Consider the following 20,194-nt stretch of genomic DNA (forward strand, 5'->3'; position numbering starts at 1 on the left):
CCTTCACTGTGTTCTCTGTTATGCTTCTAGAGTTGTTTTCCTGTGTCAGAGGTACTGTTTAACCTTTCTTATTTAAAATCTTTTGGTATTTCTTGAGGATTAATTCCGTACTTGTGAGGATGACCTGAAGTTATCTCTTCATCCTCCCTCTCTCCTCCACTTCCCATTTTTCTCCCTTTTACTTTGTCTCTCCAAACTACTGGTTTTTTTTTCTTTAAATAATATGTACTTTGAAATTATCTTACTTTATTTTTTCTACCCTTTTCTTCTTTTTTGTTTTCTTCTGCCAGCTTCAATGTTACTTCATTTATCAAATTTCCCAACACCCTGTGGAAGTAAACTTCTTTTTCTTTTCTTTTTAAATTTGTTTGAGGGTGTGTGTGCTTGCCAGAGAGAAACAGAGTGAGAGAGAGAGGAGGAATGGAGGAATGAAAAAGCACACCCCATGGGAGTTGGTTATGCTGCAATCTCTTATCCATTTTTGCTTTCACCACTTTGGGTATGCATGTACACATGCCTGGTGTTTTTTAAACCACCAGGTCCAGGACTTGAACCATGCAGTCGACCTTGTGGGATCCAGCCACTTTCACCACCACACCACTGGCTGCCCCCCAAACTTCTTTAATGCATTATTCAAATAAATATTTGACTATTACTCTTTCCTGTTTTTTTTCTAAATAATTTTGGGTCAGGCTTTTACTTATGAGAAAACAAAAATATTTAATACCTTTTAAGTGTTCTAGTCTTTCAAGAAATTGAAACATTTCATAAAAGTGAAAAAGGATTGAATTTTAATAAATATTGGCTAAACATTTTTATGTTACTGTTCTGTAGCTGTGTAGTACATTCAATATAGTTAAGACTTTTCTGCTGCTGCCTTTTTAGACACCCCTTCTACCTTACATGTCCCCACATTTTGAGTTTTTAAATTGTTGTATCTATCCACAATGCCATTATTTGTCTACGTATGCCAATAGCTATCCTAACTTTTTCTTTCAAACCTTTATTGAGATTTTACTCCATACCAGGTTTCACTAGCCACTATTAAGGAAGAGTCACATATGGGTCAAAGCTATGAATGAGCTTTCCATATTATTGTAATTAGATTAGGAAATCACATCCAGACCTGTGAAGGACTTTTGATATTTTCTTTCTTCTTTTTTCTTTATTTTTATTGTATAGGGTTTTCCTTTTGTCTAACAATTTGTCTTTTCACATTTCTGCCCAATATGTTAATGAGTTCTCTTTAATAATATCATTGTTTCAATTGTCCAAGCACATTTATCAAATTCCTTTTATGTGCCAGGTGGAGACACTTGAATTTGAGTGGTAAACAAGGGGAAGTCTGCTCTCATGAGGTTTCCTTTCTAGTGGGGAAGACAAACAACTATCCTGTGAAAAAACAACTAAGATTAGTTCTGATACAGGTATTTAATGCACTAAACAAAACAATATGAGGAGTTAGAAGGATGTGTTGCTGTGTGTTGCTACTTTATCTACAGTGATTAGATCAGGCCTTTCTGTGTCCCTAACATGAGGCCTTAAGGAAGAAAAAAAGGTAGAAAAAAAGGTAGCTCAGTGAATATCTATGGGAAGAACATTCTAGGTGACAAGAACAACAAACACAGAGGTCCTGAATCAGAAGCAAGTGTAGCATTTTATTTTAATTTTATTTTTTAAAAAGAATTATTTAATTTTATTTACTACTATTATGATTTTAATTTGTTATAGGACACATGTGCTCTCTCCCTCTCCCTCTCTCGCACACACACACACACACACACAGACAGACTCTCTCACACACACACAGAGAGAAAGAGAGACACACACACACACAGAGAAAGAGAGAAAGAGAGAGAGAGAGAGAAAGTGAGAGATCATGCTGCCAGGGCCAAGTCTCAAACCATGGTCCATGTGGGAGTCCAGTGCCTTAACCACCATACCACTTGCTGGCCCCAGCCTGGCATGTTTGAGTGAAAGAAGAAAAAAAAAAAAAAAGAAAAAAAAGACTAGTGTGACCAGGGTACAGTGAATAAGGACAGTGGCTAAAAACATTATCTGCTCACCCATGATAAGGAGGCTAGGTAAGATATTAGTTTCCTGAACTGCTATACTAACTTAGCACAAACTGGATGGCTTAAAACATCAGAAATGCTTTATCTTGAATTCTGGAGGACTGAAGACCAACATTAAGATACTGTCAAGGCCATGTTTCTTCTAAAGAGAAGGATTCTTCCTTTTGTATCCTAACTTCTGGTGGCCTCAGCTGTCTTTAGTGTTCTTTGGCTTATAGCTACATCTTTGCAATCTCTGTCTCAGTCTTCACATGGCCTTCTACTCTGTAGCTCCATGTGTTCTCATTTTAGGAAGATAACAGTCATTGGATATAGGGCCCACCGTAATCCTGTACAACCTCAACTTAGATATATCTGCAAAGGCCCTATTTCCAAATAAGGTCACCCTATATTAGGCTCTTCAGAGAAACAACCATAACAGAACCAACATAAATATATTTATTGTAAGAAATTGGCTCATATATTAACAGAGGCTGACACTTCCTAAGATCTATAGCAGTAAATCATGGGCCCATGAGAGCCAGTAGTGAAGGCCTACTCCAGACTGGCAGACCCCAAAGAACCTGTGAGTTCTTTTTCTTTTTCTTTTGAGTCTGAAGGCAGGAAAAAAAAATTATGTCCCAGCTTGAAAGTAGACAGTGAGAATTCTCTTTACCCAGTAGAGGGTCAGCCTTTGTTTTGTTCATGCTTTCAACTGATTGGGATGAGGCCCACCCACACTTGGGAGGACAGTCTACTCAGTTTATCTATTTAAATGTTAAACTAATCCAAAAATACTCTCACAGAAATACCTAGAATAATGTTTGATGAAATATCTGGGTACTCTGTGACCCAGTCAAGTTGACACATGAAATTAAGTATTACTTTAAAATGTTTAATTTGCCTTTCACATGAAGTATTACAGATGAAGGTAAGAGCAAGACTCAAAGAAATAAGTCAAAATGCTGTTGACTTATTACATGCTGTTAAGGATGGGCGAGAGCTAGTAATCACTTGAAGTGGGTATAACAGGGGTCAGTAATTGGTGTTGGAATTGACTTACCATTTCCACAACCTGTTGCCTCTATCAACTTATTGCCCCATTTTTGCTTGAATTTCTCTGGTAACTACAAATTCATTTCCCCATTCAAATATGTTTGTGTCTCTTTGTCATCGATTATTAATCTTATCTGTGAGGCACATTTCTTTGGATTAAGATTTCAAGTTCTTTTCATTGTCATTGTTTCTTAAAACATTACAAGAAAATGAATGAGCCTATCTTATGACCCTGGAGTGAGAGCACACATCCTCACCTAGGGGCAGAATACACATCCATCCTGTACTCTGGGAGCTGTAAGAATAGCCATGGTCTCTCTATGTGGATCTATAATGAATGGAGCACATCTATTTGAGATGGATAATCAATGTGGAAATCCTATGTTGTAGGTAAGCTGTTAAAACAGAAATGCTAACTTCATGGGTTTAATGAGTAGCTTGCATGATAGCTTAGTGACAGAGATGGAAAGAAAGGCAAAGGGAGGCGGGGTAGTAAGAAAGAGGAAAATGAGTATTTAATGAATGTCCACTTGCAGATATGAATGTCAGCACCAACATTCTCCTTCCAGGAAAATGTCTTTCAACTGTGCATCGCATTATTGTTCCTATAGCCCATGGTAGCATGGAGATTAAGGCAGAGTCTGTTTCTAAGAAAGCTCTGCTTTACAACATAATAAGATGGAGGTAGGTAATTTGCAGAGATTGCTGGAGCAGTGTTCAAATCTGCAAGCAAACAAATAAACAACAAAGCAGAACAAAAGACTGTTATTAAATAGGAGATAGCTTATAATGAGCCTCGAAGTCACGTATCAGATAGCCAGCTGGCTGGTATTTTCTTATGTTCTTGTTTGCTACTCCACTTTCTCAGCCTTTTAATGGCTCTCATTTTCATCTATTGTACAGAAAATATGAATGAATTATTGAGTCATTGGAGAAGTCATACATTTTTGCATAGAAAAACATGAAAAAATACATCTTGACTTTTCCAATGACCTGGTAGAAACTCTGTCACATGAAGAAATAAGACTAGAGTTCATTATTCAACATTTGCTTAAACATGGGTATATACTATTTCAAGTGCTTTGAGACTAAGAAAACTTGTGTTTTTTTCTTTAAAAAAAAATGTAACTTTTAAAAAATTATGCCAGTGGGTGTGTATGCTTACTGGAGAAAGACAGAGGGAGAGTGAGAAAGCCCCCTCTATGAGGCATGGTCATGCTGCAGTCCCTTCTCCATTTCTCTCTTCTTTCAAGATTTTGAGTACATATACACCCCACCAGGTCTGGATCTCAAACTACATAGTCAACCAAGTGGGATCCAAATACCTTAACCACCATGTACTGGCCAGCCCCCAAATATTCTCTTCATTTAATTTGACTCATAGCTTTTTCTGGATTTGATGGCCATTTTTGCTATATGTTGAGTTGTTAGAAAAGTCATGACACATTGCACAGAAAACAGAAAAATTTGTTTGCCTGATGTCTCCAGGCAAGAAAAATAGACACCTTCTCTTCTAAACAGAAGGTGACTGAGGAAATACAAAAAGTTAAAAATCAAGTTGATTGCTGAAGAAGAGTTATTTCAAATTCAACCGTTAGGACATCACCACCTGTCTATTTTCCTAGGCCTTTACTTCTTGGTGTCTGTCTCCTTTCCTATAAAATGCAAAAGCAGTACCAATCCCTAAATACACATCTGTAAATTAATAGCTAGCAATACATTTCGAACCATGAAAAAGCTGTTTCTAAACATTGATTTCATTTTTGTAGCATTATATACTTTTGCCTGTGATTTGGAGATGTTTGTGTAATTTCTGCTTGTATGATTAATATTTAAAGCCATATTTAAATACAGACTTTGATTATACATACATAGCTGAAACTCTTCTGGGCCTTTAGACAGAAGACCTCAGCGATATATGACACTTACATACATCAGTCAAACACTGACTTCTTCCCTGTTCCTAGTTAACATTTGTTATATGTACTTTGATGGTGAACAACTTGTTGGTGACCTGTGGTAATGTCCCATTGAATGCCAGTTCAGAGCAAGAATCTTGGAGTTGTAGGACTAGGTAAGGAGAATCTTCTTTATTTTATAGATCTTACTTCTGTTTGTATTCTATAGCTAGGATCGAAGGAACTGGCAGGAACCATGGAAAATGTGGAGAAGGAGAAAGGGGGAGGAAATGTTGATGCTATAGACATTTGGCAAAGTGGATTAGAAGAGAGTTTTTCTATGACATTTTCTGCCAGATCCAGAAATCACAACTTAATCCAACAAATTTCTTCCCTTTAAAAAAAGAAAAGACAAATTACAATGGGTTGGCAAATGTGGATGGCCTCTTACTGTAAGATTCTGTATGCCTTCTTGCAAATGCTGAAACAGATTTCCAGTGGACCGTTAATGTACACGAGAATCTATGTCTGTTTTCCTTCATGTGTCTGTCTATGTTTGCATGTGCCTATGCGTGTGGGAGGGGGCTTATAAGGCAGGGTGCTTAAATGCTTTGTTGCATTATGTTAATTCCTCGGCAGTGCAATCAAATTCATGTCGTAATTAAAGCTGTCAGTTGGAAGGCAAGCCAATCGCCACGAAAACACAGCATAACAAATGAAGTGAAATGATTCTGCGTGTAGCTATACAATGCTTCGCCAGGCATGAAATTAAATAAGTAATTTGATGTTGACATCAGAAATTGAAATGATACCCACTGTTCCCTCATTCAGTCAGACCTGCATAAACAATAGCCAGAACAAATATGCACAACAAAGCCCTCTTCTCCACCCAGCTCCCTGAGTAATGTACAATATATATGCAAAATGAGCATAACAGAGCTTTCCGAGACCTGAAGGATGTAATTTTCTTTGGTATACAATAAAATGATATGTATATGGGGGTGGGGAGGTGGGATTGGAAGGGTACTTCTCTTTTTGGGATGAAATACATTTAAAGGAGGGGGAGTGGTGAAATAAACAAATCCCATGGTCTTTCTGAGTACTTTATTCTAAAATGAGTTTACTTCCCAGGGGCTTAACTCCAGGCTGGTGGAAACCTAACTTGACTTTTGTCTTCTGGTCCGTGGAGAGATGTGGGTGTCAGAAACAAGTGATGCTGTCACATGGTTAATCACCAGTAGGAGAAACTGTCTCCATGACTGCTGTGGTTCTCCCTTCATACAGCTTATGGGATCAAGAATGCTGCTTGATTGTTAAAAACTGAGTCCTATGTGCATGATCACACATCTATGGTGCTTCATTCCCCTGAGCCTATTTGATATATTGCAATGAAGAAAGTTCTGCTTTGGGACCAGCAGTTAGCGTAATGGCTATGTCACTGGACTCCCATGTAGTCGACTGCAGTTCATGTCCCAGACCCGGTGGCTTAAAACTCATGCCGGGCGCGTGTGCATGCGTGCCCAAGATCCGGAGAGAAGCATGGAGGAGAAGGGATTGTGGCGTGGCCATCCCCCCTGGGGGGTGATTTCTCACTTTCTGTCTCTCTGTCTGTCTCTATCTGTCTGGCGAGCGCACATGCCTATAGCAAAAACCTCTCAAAAAAAAAAAAATTAAAAAAAAAAAATTCTGCTTTGGAAACTGCAGTTAAGAATGCCCGAATCATACTGTCCCTTCTTGAAGTCCATGGAGTTACAGCAATATATTTCTTTTTTAAACTGTTGATCAAGAAGAGTCGTATCTATTGTAATTTTGGAGATGTCAAATTCTTCGGAATTTTCCCCCATACAATTAATCCATTCATTTATACACAAATTCAGCAAATACTTATTAAATCCCTCCTGCTTGCAAAGTCATTGGGCTAAGCTGAGGAAATAATAATGAATAATCTAGATGGTTCCTGCTACCTGCAGTTTACAGAGTAGAGAGCAGGACATGTGATAGTAGTGGAGAACTAGAAGTGAGCTAATAACCGTTGTATCCAAGTGGAGGTCAGGCTGCTCTGGAATGGTGTAAAACCCGACCCAGCCTTGCCAGGGAAAAGGCCTGACTGGTGCAAGGTGCTTAGTGAGACCTGTACACGGACTCAGTATTAGCTTTATGTTTATTTCAAACTTATTTTGGGGCCTCTCTCAATCACAAAGAGGATGCTAAAAATTGAAAAATTTGAAAGGAGAGGTTTTGGGGAGAAAAAAGAAACTGAGAATACCATATAAACATACCCTTTTTGTCTTCTTTTACCAAATTAATGATGCCCTGTGTTTCTTTCAGAATTATTGTTTTGTTTTTGTTTTTTAGTTCCTTGTATATCAGAGCAATGGCAATCTAAAATGATAATTGTGACTAAAACCTTCAGGAAAAAAAATGGTACTTTTCACTGCTTCCCTTTGCCCACACATTCTTCACATTTTAGTCTACTAATTATGTTTACAAAATGTCTCATTTTTGAAAAGCACTGTGTGGGTACTAACTGATGCCTTTAGGGAATAAACTGGCAAGTAGGTCAGACACTGGAAAAGTCATCTAAACCCACTGGGCTTTTTATTTTCAAGTCAGTCTGGGCTTTTTCCTCTTGCCTGCCCCTTTGCGGCCACAAAACTGAGTAGCTTGAGACCAGGGCACTGAATGTCAGCAAGTCAGGGAGGCAGGCTGATGCGTGTCTGCTTAGTCTCAGTGCAGGGCGAAATGCCATCATTAATTCATTACCCAGCTGCCTGTCAAATAAATTGGCAATTACGTCCACTGCAGAAGCTTGGAATTCAGTAAATAGCACGTTAGCATCTCTGAGTTGTTGAGAGATGTAAAGGGGAAAATTAAGCAACACGGTGTTTGTATCAGGAGCAGATGACAAGGGGCAACAGACACTGGTGATATGATGTAGTGATGAAAAGCCTGCAAAGGGCTGGTAATGAGCTGTGTGGATTGGAACGTGTTAAAAAACCATTGCTGATTTTCCACTTTGTCTTTATGCTTTATTGCAGAGTTCAGCTCCTTCCAGCTTGGGGACAGGCTACTTCGTAAGTCTATCTCAGCTTCCATATATGTGCCTTACATTGGCATTGATTTACTTGTGTAACAAATGCTCATTAGGATGTGAAAAAAAAAATCTAAGAAATTTCCTCTCAGTCCTAAAGAGCAGACTGATTTCCATCTTTTTATTGAGAATTGTTGTATTTTTACAAGGAATAACCTGCTGGGCCTTACGAATCATGTCCATTTGCCTGGTTTTCAGCACTCAGGACATTTGCTTCTTACCTACAGCACAGAGGGATACAGGGACATTTGATTGGCTTGTGCTACCTTTTCTCCTTCATTTTTTTAAAAGTGAGACAGGAAGGAATTCAGATTATGTATTGAGGTATTTATTCACTTTCAAGGTTTTTTGAAGAACTCCCCTACATACACACTGAATAACCTTTTTTTTTTTCCTCCTCTTTTTTGATGAGAGGTAATATCTCTTTTCCCTCAGAGTCTGGGTAGGTAACCTCTAGGTTTTCTTTTAGCAATTTAACTTCTCATTTTAGCAAGTACATATAGAGGTGTTAATATTTTATTTCTGGATATATTGTCTGTCCTTTAGGAGGGGTGGGGCAAGGGAGAAAATACTTTGTATTATCATAATGCTTTTCATCCATAGAGAAATTGGTACTTCATTGACTTTATTGATAGCCAAATTACCCTTTTTGGATTCAGTAATCTTTTTTTCAATATATGAATAAAGAATTATTAATGAACATTATTTATATCTCAAGATAATATATCAATGTAGAAGTTCACTGTAATATTTAAAGGAACCTGGTTGTGTTCTGAATGATGAACATGATGCTATAACACTTAGCATTTCCAGAAAAATAATGAAATCATGAAAATAAACTAAGTGGAGAAGTACTGATTCAGTTTAATCACTTTTAAATTTTTTCTAACATAATAATTACTCTGGTTTTCTTCTGCCTACACACTTCTCTCAGTAAATTTACATTAAATAAGTGAAAATCAAGATTATGTCATTGAATAATGAATCTTTTTTATTTTGAGCATGGAAAAAGTGACATGTTCTAGATGTTGGGCTTTAAAATTTTTATTTATTTATTTATTTATTTACTTATTTATTTTGGTCTTAAGGAATAATATGAGGGGGGAAAGGGTAAAGATGATTTGCTATCTGCTTAATATGTCAGCACTCTTATCCTTATTCCTACTTATTGTGGCTGAATATTCATGCCTGTGGAAACTAGCAGGATACATTCAGTACCCTGCTTCAGCAGTCGAAATAACAGACGTAGTCCCATCTGCCATCTCTTCACACCAGGCTGGATGTGGGTTGAGATGCTGGAAGTAAAATCTGGAGACTGCCGATGTCTGTTTTCCATCCAAAAGCTAAATTCTTCCTCTCTGCTTTCTTCAGCACAAACAAGGCCAAAACCACTACCTTAGCCCTTGATCATTTCTTATCTGAATATTATAGTATTTTATTTTGTCAGTATGATTGCTCTGAAAGAAGGAAGTCATCTCTAGAAACATTGAGAGTTTTCATTATGCTTTCTGTCACTTATTTTTTTCTCTAGTTCAGGAATGCTTATTTTTATTGTCTAATAATACAGTCTTAGGAATAAAGAGTCTTAACTTATGAATCTATAATGATTTTTATACTTATACAACATTGGATGAATGTAAAAGTTTTTCCTTATTTTGGTAAAATTGCTCATAGACTTACTTTGCTTTATATAAAAGTCTATCATATTATTAGCTTACATGGAGAAGATGCATACCAGATGTATGTTCAGCTCTCAACTATGACAAAAATGCCCTACTTAGAATATGTTTCCAATAATGTGATTGTTATGTTATCAGAGTACAAAATCCATTGATGTTTTTGCCAAATTTTCATCAAAAGTGTCTTCTGTTTCAGCTTTCATTCCAACAGTATCACATATAATACTTAATTTCATGTAGTAACTTCAACATTGATGTTTCACACTTTTAAGTGGAAATAATAGGTTCACAACTTTATTAGTTCTTTGTCAACATGTTTTTTGCATTGTACTTTGTGATTTGTAATATTATTATAGTTCTTTACTTATGACTGTAAAGAAGGCAGGTAAGTAGAGTGATGAATTTTCAACTCTATCTGCAATCCTCTTCAGCATCTCTTCAAAATGTGGACAGCGGGAAATCACCTGCAGAGTCAATGAGCTATTAATGCAATTGAACCATTATGTGAGTTCTGGTATAAGAATGCTGGAGGTACTCACCTAATGGATTTAACAATGGAACTATTTTTTTAAATACTCTTTCATACCTCAACATCACTCTAATTTCAGAATCTTCCTTTGTTTAAATTTTATGCTCCTAGAGAGCTTTTATTGAACAGTACTGTTCATTGTGTGTGCTAATCAAATAGACACTCACTTCAATATATGCATTTACATACACACAAATACACCCCCTTAGCCAAAGCTAGTAAGTGTATTGTACTTTCTTTAAGTTCTTTTACTTTATCAATAGGGATAAGTTAAAGGGTTTAAAACAGAGCCTTTGTTTTTGATCGTTTTGTATTTGTTTATATCTCCTTGGTTTTGTGTTCCAAAGATATCTTAGGTCTGTCACTTTTCTAGTTCATTCAAAAGCAGAAGATTTGAGAAATGGGAACAGCAGCTAAAATCAGTATTTACATAAGCATATTGCAAAGAATTCTTAAAGTAGACAAAATAGAGAAGGATTGGAACAAACTTTCCACATTTTCGGGAGCTTTTGAATAATGTGGGTGTTATACACACAGAGAAAGAAACACACACACACACACACACACACATATTCATTTCATACTCATTTCCAGCTTATATTCTAAATATAAAAAGGAAGTATAGACTAGTTGGAATCAATTTGCCTTATTTTTTTTTTTTTTTGGCAAGAATACTGAAACTTGTTGGAGTGTGTATAGAATTTTTCTATTTTTTTTAATTTAAAGGGAAGTCACTATAGTGAACATTTTTCTTTCAATTTAAGTATTTTAGTCTGTATTCTCTCTTAAACATGTATTTGAAGTTTCATTATACATAATGTGTAATTAAGAACTCAGAGGGGAGTGAGCTTTAAGACTAGTCATGTGGCCTTAGGGCAGATTATTTGGCATCTGTATCTGCTTCCTCATCTGTACTTACCTAATAGAGTTGAAAATGTTAAATTAGATATGACAGATAATGCATACAGGATAAAAACTAATAGCATTATAAATAATGCCTTCTGCTAATCACATAATCTGTGTATCATAATGTGGCTATCCAATGTTGGTGATAGAGGATTACCACCCAAAATTAATGATATGAAAGTAGATTTTATAACACATACTTACAAGACAAATATTATCCTTGCATTCTTGTGGTTTTCTCAGGAGCCTAAGATTTTGTGTTTGATCAGCTATATATCAGTTTACTCTGTATGTGAATGTAAAATAAATATGTTGTGTATCCTTTCTGATCCTATATGGTCATGATGTTGTTAGAATGTACTGTTCTGTCAACTGTCCAAGTATTATCATTGTTCACTTTATTTGTTTTTTAAAGTTACTTGTTATTTTCTCCTGTAGTGGCACTTAAAGCACTTGAGACTTTGATGACTGCTTAACAGCTCTTAGACTTGGGCTGGGAGGTTACTGGTACAGTAAGGTTTTTCACAGCATGCAATACAGTATGTAATTATCAAATCACAGATGTAGACATTTCATCTTCTTCAGCATTGAACATTACATTGTGCACCTTTGATAACAGTTCTATGAGTTTATTTTGAAGTATGTGTTGAACAGTGAGTGACAGTTTTTGCTTGACTGTGATACAGCATTTCATAATCAATTCCTCTTGTTTCTATGCATTCTGGTGTCTGCAGTCATTTTCTCCCAAGCCCCTCCTTGTCTCCATGCAGCTTCTGGTATTTACCATTCTCTCTTCTTCAGTGGCATCCAGTCCTTTAGAGTTCACCATAAAGAACAGACCAGTCTTTTAGCTCTCTTTTTTTTTCCCCAACATCGATGTGTATAAATAGGATAAGTATTTTAAAATATTTCACAGCTACAGGAATCTTACTGCTGTGGCCAACTCCATTATGGAGATGAGATGAGGACTTAGGTGCTCCTGCTGATGTAGAGAAATAGCCCTCAGCCCAGCTTCTTGTCTTCTCAACTCTTCTCAATGGCCCCTCAGATTTGGATGGAGAAGAAAAATTAAAAAACAGATACCAAAGGGAAAAAGGATTTTGCAAGCCACTGGATAAGAGAATTGCTAATAGGACTTAAGTTGTAATGTTTAAGATTTGTGATTCTGCTACCCCATAGCTACCTAGATGTCTGTATGTAGAACCACTGCTTTCCATTGGCCTTGCTACCTTTGTTTGCTGTCGTTGAGCTACAGAAATTCAAGGCTGCTTACTAGTCTGCTTCCTGCTCAGTGATCGTCACTCTTCAGTGCCAATGTTGAAAGAAGTCCAGATTTCAATGGAGTGGTGTAGTCTGCCTTTCTTTGAAAGCAGTATATTTATTAATTCATTATTGGTAATGGTATAATTATTAATAATTAATAATATTTACATCATTTGGTTATAGTTAGTATATGGAAACACTGAAGCCGTTGTCAGCTTATTCTGTTCTATAGCCATAGCTAGTGTATCCTATTGGTCATAGAGATGATGTGGTAAAGGTTTTAGCACATTGCATTGAAAATCCCAGAGGGAATGGACAGGTCACTGCCGTGGAAGTCTAAAAATAATTTTATTTTTATTTTCATGGTTTTTTCATAATGCTGGCTTTAGGGAAATTTGTTTCATGCTTACTGTATATTTCTGAATTACAGAAATGTTGCATTAGTTGATATGAGCTATATAAAATAGGCCATAGGAAATGCCAGGCCCCAAGGTTTACTTTGACTACTCAAACTCCCTTCATTTTGATAGATTTGACCGGTCTGGAGTTTTATTGACTATCACTCAGAATCTTTCAGATCAAAGGACTCATTCCTTTGCATAACTGCTTTAAAAAAATATTTTTCCTGAAATTGTAAATTAGATGCCTCCCAATCCATTACATAAGAAACTTATAGCTTGGTGAAACACCAAGAGTATCATTTGAAAAGAGGTTAAAAAACACAACTGGGGCTTGTTAAAGAGGAAAAGTGCTATTTTAACTCCAAGTGTCACATTTTCCTATAGTCAGCTCTAGCAGTAAACAAGAGTTATTGGAGGCTTAGATAGTTTGAGACACTTCACTTATCTCCCAGTACTTGACTTCAGAAACCAAACATTTAAAATGCATTTTGCTTGTGTAAAAATGTTTATTCATTTAAAATATAATGTCATTTTAACAAAAGCACCCTGGTGACAAGCTGTTCAGATACTGCACAGTTAATAAACTGTCAGGTCCTGTACACAAACACTTGAAAATATCAGCATAGTTACCCAAGGATTGGCATTATAAATCACTGTTAACAAACCTTAATTTGTTTAGTGGGCTAATGAATGATCTCCAGTTTTTCCTTAATAATTACTTCACTAACAGTCATGTTAAAAGGACCTTACTTATACTATAGTTAATCTCTGCTCTGAAATCTTTGGTGTCTAGTTTGCAGGATGAAAAAACAAAAACAAAAAACAAAACAACAACAAAATCATCAAACAAAATGTTTCAGTGTCCATTGGCAACTCCTTGGTAATAAATCCAGATGCAGGGATTGTGACTGTTTTCAAGTAGAAGCATTGCCAAAGGTGATGTCTGCCTATTAGGACTTATAAACTGTAATGTAGTAGCGGATTTGGAATGGAGTTGTGAAGCCAGATAATTGCAGTGTTTCCTGTCTAAATGTGCTGCTGTGTGTAGTGGCCTCTGGTTTTAAAGAGCCATTAAAAATGCAGCAAGGCTTAACAGCTGTGGTTTCTAGTGTACTCCTAATATTTCATATGTTCATCACATCTCATAAAATCTTGCCCAGACCAACAAATGACTGTTTGTATGTACAGCTGGACTGCCTCAGAAGGAAGTGGGAGAGTTTGAATCATGTAGGTAGTATCACAGAAATGCAAGAACTCACCCAGCCCATGATACACATTATTTTTTATATTGTTCTGTCAATACTTCACTTCCATTTGACTCCCTAAAGATAACATTCATGTTTTCCCTTTTGTGAGAGGATGCTGTCAGTAACGTACTTTCTCCTACCTTTGTGGGAAATAGGCTTGACTTTGCTGAAAGATGGTAGGGTTATATACCATGCAGAGAAAGTCATAGAACATTAGCATCTCCAACCTAAATCCAAAGAAGGTAAGAAATTTGGTTACCGTAGACTTTTTAAAAATGCATTTAAAAATAAATTTTCAGCAGAACTAGCTCTGTGACATGAAAACATCTGGTTTCTCGGAGGGGGGAACATTAATACAGGACTATTTCTAGAAGTAATTGGAGCTACTGAACTGTTTTGAAAATTGAATAACAACAGCTAAGGTTAATGACTAAAGGGAAGATTTAAGCTGCATTTGTACAGAGATATTATATAGTCACAATTTATTTCCATCTATATGTTGCTAAATTTCCAGCTTTACTAATTTGGTAATTGAAATAGACCTATTATTCTGGTTTTACATAGGCTTAGAGTTACAGAACTTCTAGGTCAGAAGGGTCTTCAAAGCCAGTCGCATGGTGGTAAAGGCACCTGGATGGCTGACAATGTGGTACATGTCTTGGACCTGGTGGCTTGAAAAACACATCAGGTGTGTGTGTGTGTGAGTGCGTGTGTGCCAAAATCCTGAAGGGAGGGAGAGCTAGAGGAGAAGGGATTTCCCATGGAGGGGTACTTCCTCACATTCTTGTGTGTGTGTTTCTCTCTCTCTCTCTCTCTAACCAACCATACACATACTCCAACATATTAAAATAATAATAATAATAAAACTACCTTATATAGCCACCAGTTGAAAATAACACAGTGTGCTTTTCTGACAGTAAAATTTCAGTGCTTTTAGATTCTTTATGGTATTGTTTGTGGTATGGTATTTTTAGAATACGCTGACAATTAAGACTATAACTGTTATCTTGGATACTGTCCTTCAGTTGACAGTTGAAAATCTTGTCAGTTTTCCTGCCAGCTTTGCCACACTATTCTCTTGATGATAGTGACTGTTAATTTATAACTCTTAAGTCTTTTTCAGTATGATACTTTTAATCCTTTTTTCTCTAAATTGGATTCTCATTTTAATAATGGGCCAAACACCATGGCACAACAGTAATGCAGTGCTCCACTATTCTGAGGCCATATGGGAAGGTGTTGAGTTCACTTCCCCAACTATCCCTGTGCACATTGAGCACATGTGTATGCCCGTGATCCTGATTGTCTGGAACCGGGGGTAGTATTCTGACATGAAGGTCCTATGAGGGTACCTCTTTCTGTCTCTGTCTCTGTTTTCCTTTCTTGGAAGAGGTGGATATATAGACTCAAAAAAGGAGAATAGGACCCTTTCTTAAGAAAACTATTGAAATTCATCATGATATACTCAGTATACTTGGTCTGTTCTTCCATCCTATTTAGATTCTGTAATCTAATCTATGAGAAGAGTCATCAAAAAGTTCATGGAAAATGCATATTATAAAAGAACTGGATTTAAATCCTTTTGTACCAAAATAAACTCCTCGCTTAATTTTATTTTTCAAAAATCTTTTTTTTTTTGAGAGATTTTCGCTATAGGGCGCGTGCACTCGCCAGACAGACAGAGAGAGACAGAGAGACAGAAAGCGAGAAATCACCCCCCAGGGGGGATGGTCACACCGCAGTCCCTTCTCCTCCATTCTCCTCTCAGGATCTTGGGCACACACGCACACGTGCCCGGCGTGAGTTTTAAGCCATCGGGTCCGGGATGCAAACCGCGGTCGACTGCGTGGGAGTCCAGCGACATAGCCATTATGCTAACTGCTGGTTCCCTCAAAAACCTTTTTGAAGTACTCTCATATTGTTCCCTTTATTCCAGTGCTATTGAAAGTCACTCACTTCTATACATATGCATTTTTTAAGAAATTACTTATTCTCTCTTGAGAGAAGGAGAGAGAGAAAGAATGAGAAATGAGGGCAAATACCCTCAACAGGTTCTCATGCTGTGATCCCCTCTCCCCTATCTAAAACCTTCCAGCCAGTCAGGATCTTGACCATGCTTTTATACACCTGGCATATACAGGTCCAGAAACCAACCAGACCCTAATCTTCACTGTGGCTTCCAGCGTTGCTGAGTATTGTGTACTGCTATGCCACTGCAGCTGAGAATGTGTGCCTTTTTGACAATAAAATTTCAGTGCTTTTATATTCTTTGTAATGTCTCATTCTTTATGGGATTTAATATATGATGAATGATCATTACAAGTTCTGTATATTTCTGTTGGTGATTTTTACCTGGAGCCTTAACAGAAACATTCTTCTATTTTATTTATTTATTTATTTTATCCATAGATGTATTTGGAAAGGGCTTTCAGATAATCTATGGACATACTTAATATACCCTTTTTTAAGTCATCCTATCCAGTTGTTAAAAAAATTGACTGGCCATTTTCTTTTTTTTTTTTTTTTTCTTTTTCTTTTTCTTCTATAGGGCACGCACTCTTGCCAGGCAGACAGAAAGAGAGAGAGAGATAGAAAGCCAGAAATCACCCCCTGGGGGGATGGCCACACTGCAGTCTCTTCTCCATTCTTCTCTTGGGATCTTGGGCACACACATACATGCACCTGGCATGAGTCTGGGACTCGAACCAGGGTCGACTACATGGGAGTTCTGCGACATAGCCATTATGCTAACTGCTGGTACCATTGCCATTTTCTGAAGATAAGTGTAGAAATCACTGTTCTGCTATAGATTGGCAAAGTAATTGACCCTTTTAATATATTTAATCATAGATTTAGTTATGATATATTCATGGTAAGTCTCTTTAAATTATTCTAATGTATGTGAATAAGAGGTATTATCTAAAATGGATGAAAAGACATGCTGGAAAAGAGATACAACTTGATGTAATATTTATGTCTTAACAAATATGCTTTCGTAATCAGGAAAAGGAAATGAAAAGCTTGCTATTACTTAAAACAGGTCTGTGTTATATAGTGCCCTAATTGTTAGATTTTTGAGTGGTGACATATATTTAAAATTTGAATGCAAAATGATAAGTTGATTTTTTAGATTATTGCAAGTTCTGAACTGATAGGACCTTGAAATTAATGAAGTTTTTGTCATATTCATCTCTGTGCATTGACTGTCACCACATTCTATTTTCTTCATCTTTTAGATGAAGGAATGGATCCAGAATCTCTTTGATAGGGACCAGCAGTTAGCGTAATGGCTATGTCACTGGACTCCCATGTAGTCGACCGCAGTTCGAGTCCTGGACCCAGTGGCTTAAACTCACGTGGGGCGTGTGTGCATGCGTGCGTGCCCAAGATCCCAAGAGGAGAATGGAGGAGAAAGGACTGTGGCATGACCATCCCCCCTGGGGGGTGACTTCTCGCTTTCTGTCTCTCTGTCTCTCTCTGTCTTTCCGGCGAGCACATGTGCCCTATAGCAAAAACCTCTCAAAAAGAAAAAAAAAGTAGAAAAAAAGAATCTCTTTGATAGAGCTTTTCAATGTCAGTACATCTGTGGATGTGTCATTAACACTATTGTTCTACTAGTTAAGGGGCTTTACATGTTCAGGGACCATTTGAACAAGTCTAGGTACCAATTATGCCCTACCTGAGCTTTCCCAAAAATGCTCAGTTTTAGTGAACGTGCTTCAGTTTAAAGTCACTTAAGTTCTTTAACTTAGTATGTTAGAAATAAGGATAAAACCAGTGCAGTGCCAGCATTTATGTATATCTTATAAAATTTTGGTCTTCTTTAGATCTTTGTGACTAATAGAGAACCTCAGTCTTCCTTTGCCAGGAGAGTGCTTAAAATTGGAATTTTTCTGGGACTAGCAGATGGCAAAATGTTTACATGGCTGGACTTCCATGTGGTTGACCACAGTTCAATTCCTGGACCTGGCATCTTAAAACTCATGCCGGCCCTGTGTACATACATGCCACACTCCCAAGAAGAGACTAGAGAAGAAGGGATAGCAGGGTGGCTATTCCCTTCAGAGTTGATTTCTTGCTTTCCATCTCTCTGTCTCCCTCTGTCTCTTTGGCAAATGCATGTGCCCTATAGCAAAAATCTGCCTTAAAAAGAGAGAGAGAGAGAGAGAGAGAGAGAGAATTGGGATTTTCTGATTGTCATATCTTTTGGCCTTAGACCTCAATGATGGATTGCTGAAGTTTGTAACACCGTTTCAGTGTTCAGAGTATAAGATTTTAGTACTCTTGCAGAAAAAAATTTAAAAAGTCTATGCTTTTTTCCCCACTCTGTTATGTGTTAATTGTTATTTCCTACTGCATATGAATTTTGTTCGTTATGTTTTTGAGCTTCATTGACCATAATTTTATTGATTATAATTAGCATGGATCTTTATAACTGTCTTCTGTATATTTTTGTTCATGACATATTCAGGATATTCTTGAATTAAGTCCAGGACATGATTAAGAAGAAATGTTGAGTGCTATCCATGGTCCAGACACTGTTCTAAGATTTTTACATATATTATTTGGTTTTGACGGTGACCTAATGAAGTTTGAGCTATTGTTATTTTCACTGTTTGAATTAAAAAAATGAGACTCAGAGAGGGAAAGTAACTTTGCTAAAGATGTACAACTAACTACAAAGGATTCAAGTACAGAATAATATCTGATGACAAAACTATCCTGCCAAATGACTGGATAATTTTTTTTACTTTGAGAAATGGGAGAATTGGAATTGCTTCCCCCCACCTCTACCTTTTTTGGAACTTATGCCAATGGTCAAGCCTGTCTGTTATTTGTTTGACTTCACTAATTAGACATAGAGCAAGACAGTCTTTATCTTCTGTTCATTACTCTGTCATCCAATCATAGAACCTTAGCCACTTTTGTAGTCATTCCTCAAAATAGGCCAGTCCAAATAAAGCATGACTTGTGCAAACACGTGAACTAGGCTTGGTCCTGTGTTTCTCAACCACCTTTATGTCTGATAATACCTGGGGAGCTCTTTTTTTCTTTAAATGAATAATTTAATAATTTTTTTATTTCTAGAGCAGTTTTAAGTTCAGCAAAAGATGGGACAGAGGTCTCATATATATGTGTTTATCCTTCCCCACTGACTTCCTTCACTGCAATGGTGGTTTTTACCATTGAGGTGCACTGACATAACATTTTCACTTATAGTCCAGAGTTGACAATAGGGTTCATTTGTAGTGGTGTTCACTTTATGGATTTTGACAAATGTAAAATGACACGTGTCTGTCATTGTAATATCCTACATAGTAGTCTCACTTAAAAACCCTTTTTAAAAAAGTTGTTTATAGGGTACTTGTGCTCTCTGGGGAGGGAGAGAATAAGAGGGAGGGAAGTGACAAAGTATCCCCAGGGAAGATGATCAGCCACAGTTCCTTCTCCTCTTTCCTTGTGAGCTACTAGGTACACACACATAGGCACTCAGCATATTTTTTAAGTCTCCCGGTTTAGGATTCCATCTGCTCAGTGGGCATGTGAGATCTAGTGGGCCCAACCACCACTCACTCCACTAACCCTAAAATTACTCTTTGCTCTACCTATTTATTCTTTCTTTGCCCTTAACCTCTGTCAGTCACTTATCTTTTTATTTTCTCCATAATTTTGTCTTTCTCAAAATATCATATACTTGGAATTGCAGAATATGTAGGTTTTAAAGGTTGAATTCTTTCATGTAGTAATAATACATTTAAGTTTCCTCCAGGACTTTTCATGGCTTAATAGTTCCTTTCTTTTAGTGCTGCATAATATTTCATTGTTTGGTTGTACCATAGAAGATCCAGTCTCTACTAAAGAATATCTTGGTTGCTTCTACATATTGGAAATTATAAATAAAGGTTTTTGGTGTGGATATAAGTTTTTAATTTATTTGATAAATAAATAGAATATAATTCTTGACAAATACTAAGGATTATATGGTAAGGGTATATTTAGTTTTATAAGAAACTGTTTTATAAGTAATTGTTTTTCCAGTGGCTATACTATTTTAGATTCCCACCAGTAA

The 20,194-nt window shown here is 36.8% G+C and overlaps 1 protein-coding gene across 1 annotated transcript in view; it reads left to right on the plus strand.

Moving 5' to 3' along the window:
- Positions 1-8,451, plus strand: part of LOC102483936 (autism susceptibility gene 2 protein-like) — a 624,364-nt gene extending 615,913 nt beyond the window's left edge. The window contains exon 4 of the mRNA XM_006155032.3: positions 8,047-8,451. Coding sequence (XP_006155094.1) covers positions 8,047-8,451 — 405 coding nt within the window. The remainder of the gene's footprint in view (positions 1-8,046) is intronic.
- The last annotated feature ends 11,743 nt before the right edge of the window (positions 8,452-20,194 follow it).

This window comes from Tupaia chinensis, unplaced genomic scaffold (genome assembly GCF_000334495.1).
Source record: "Tupaia chinensis unplaced genomic scaffold, TupChi_1.0 Scaffold000429_1, whole genome shotgun sequence".
NCBI classification, from domain to species: Eukaryota; Metazoa; Chordata; class Mammalia; order Scandentia; family Tupaiidae; genus Tupaia; species Tupaia belangeri.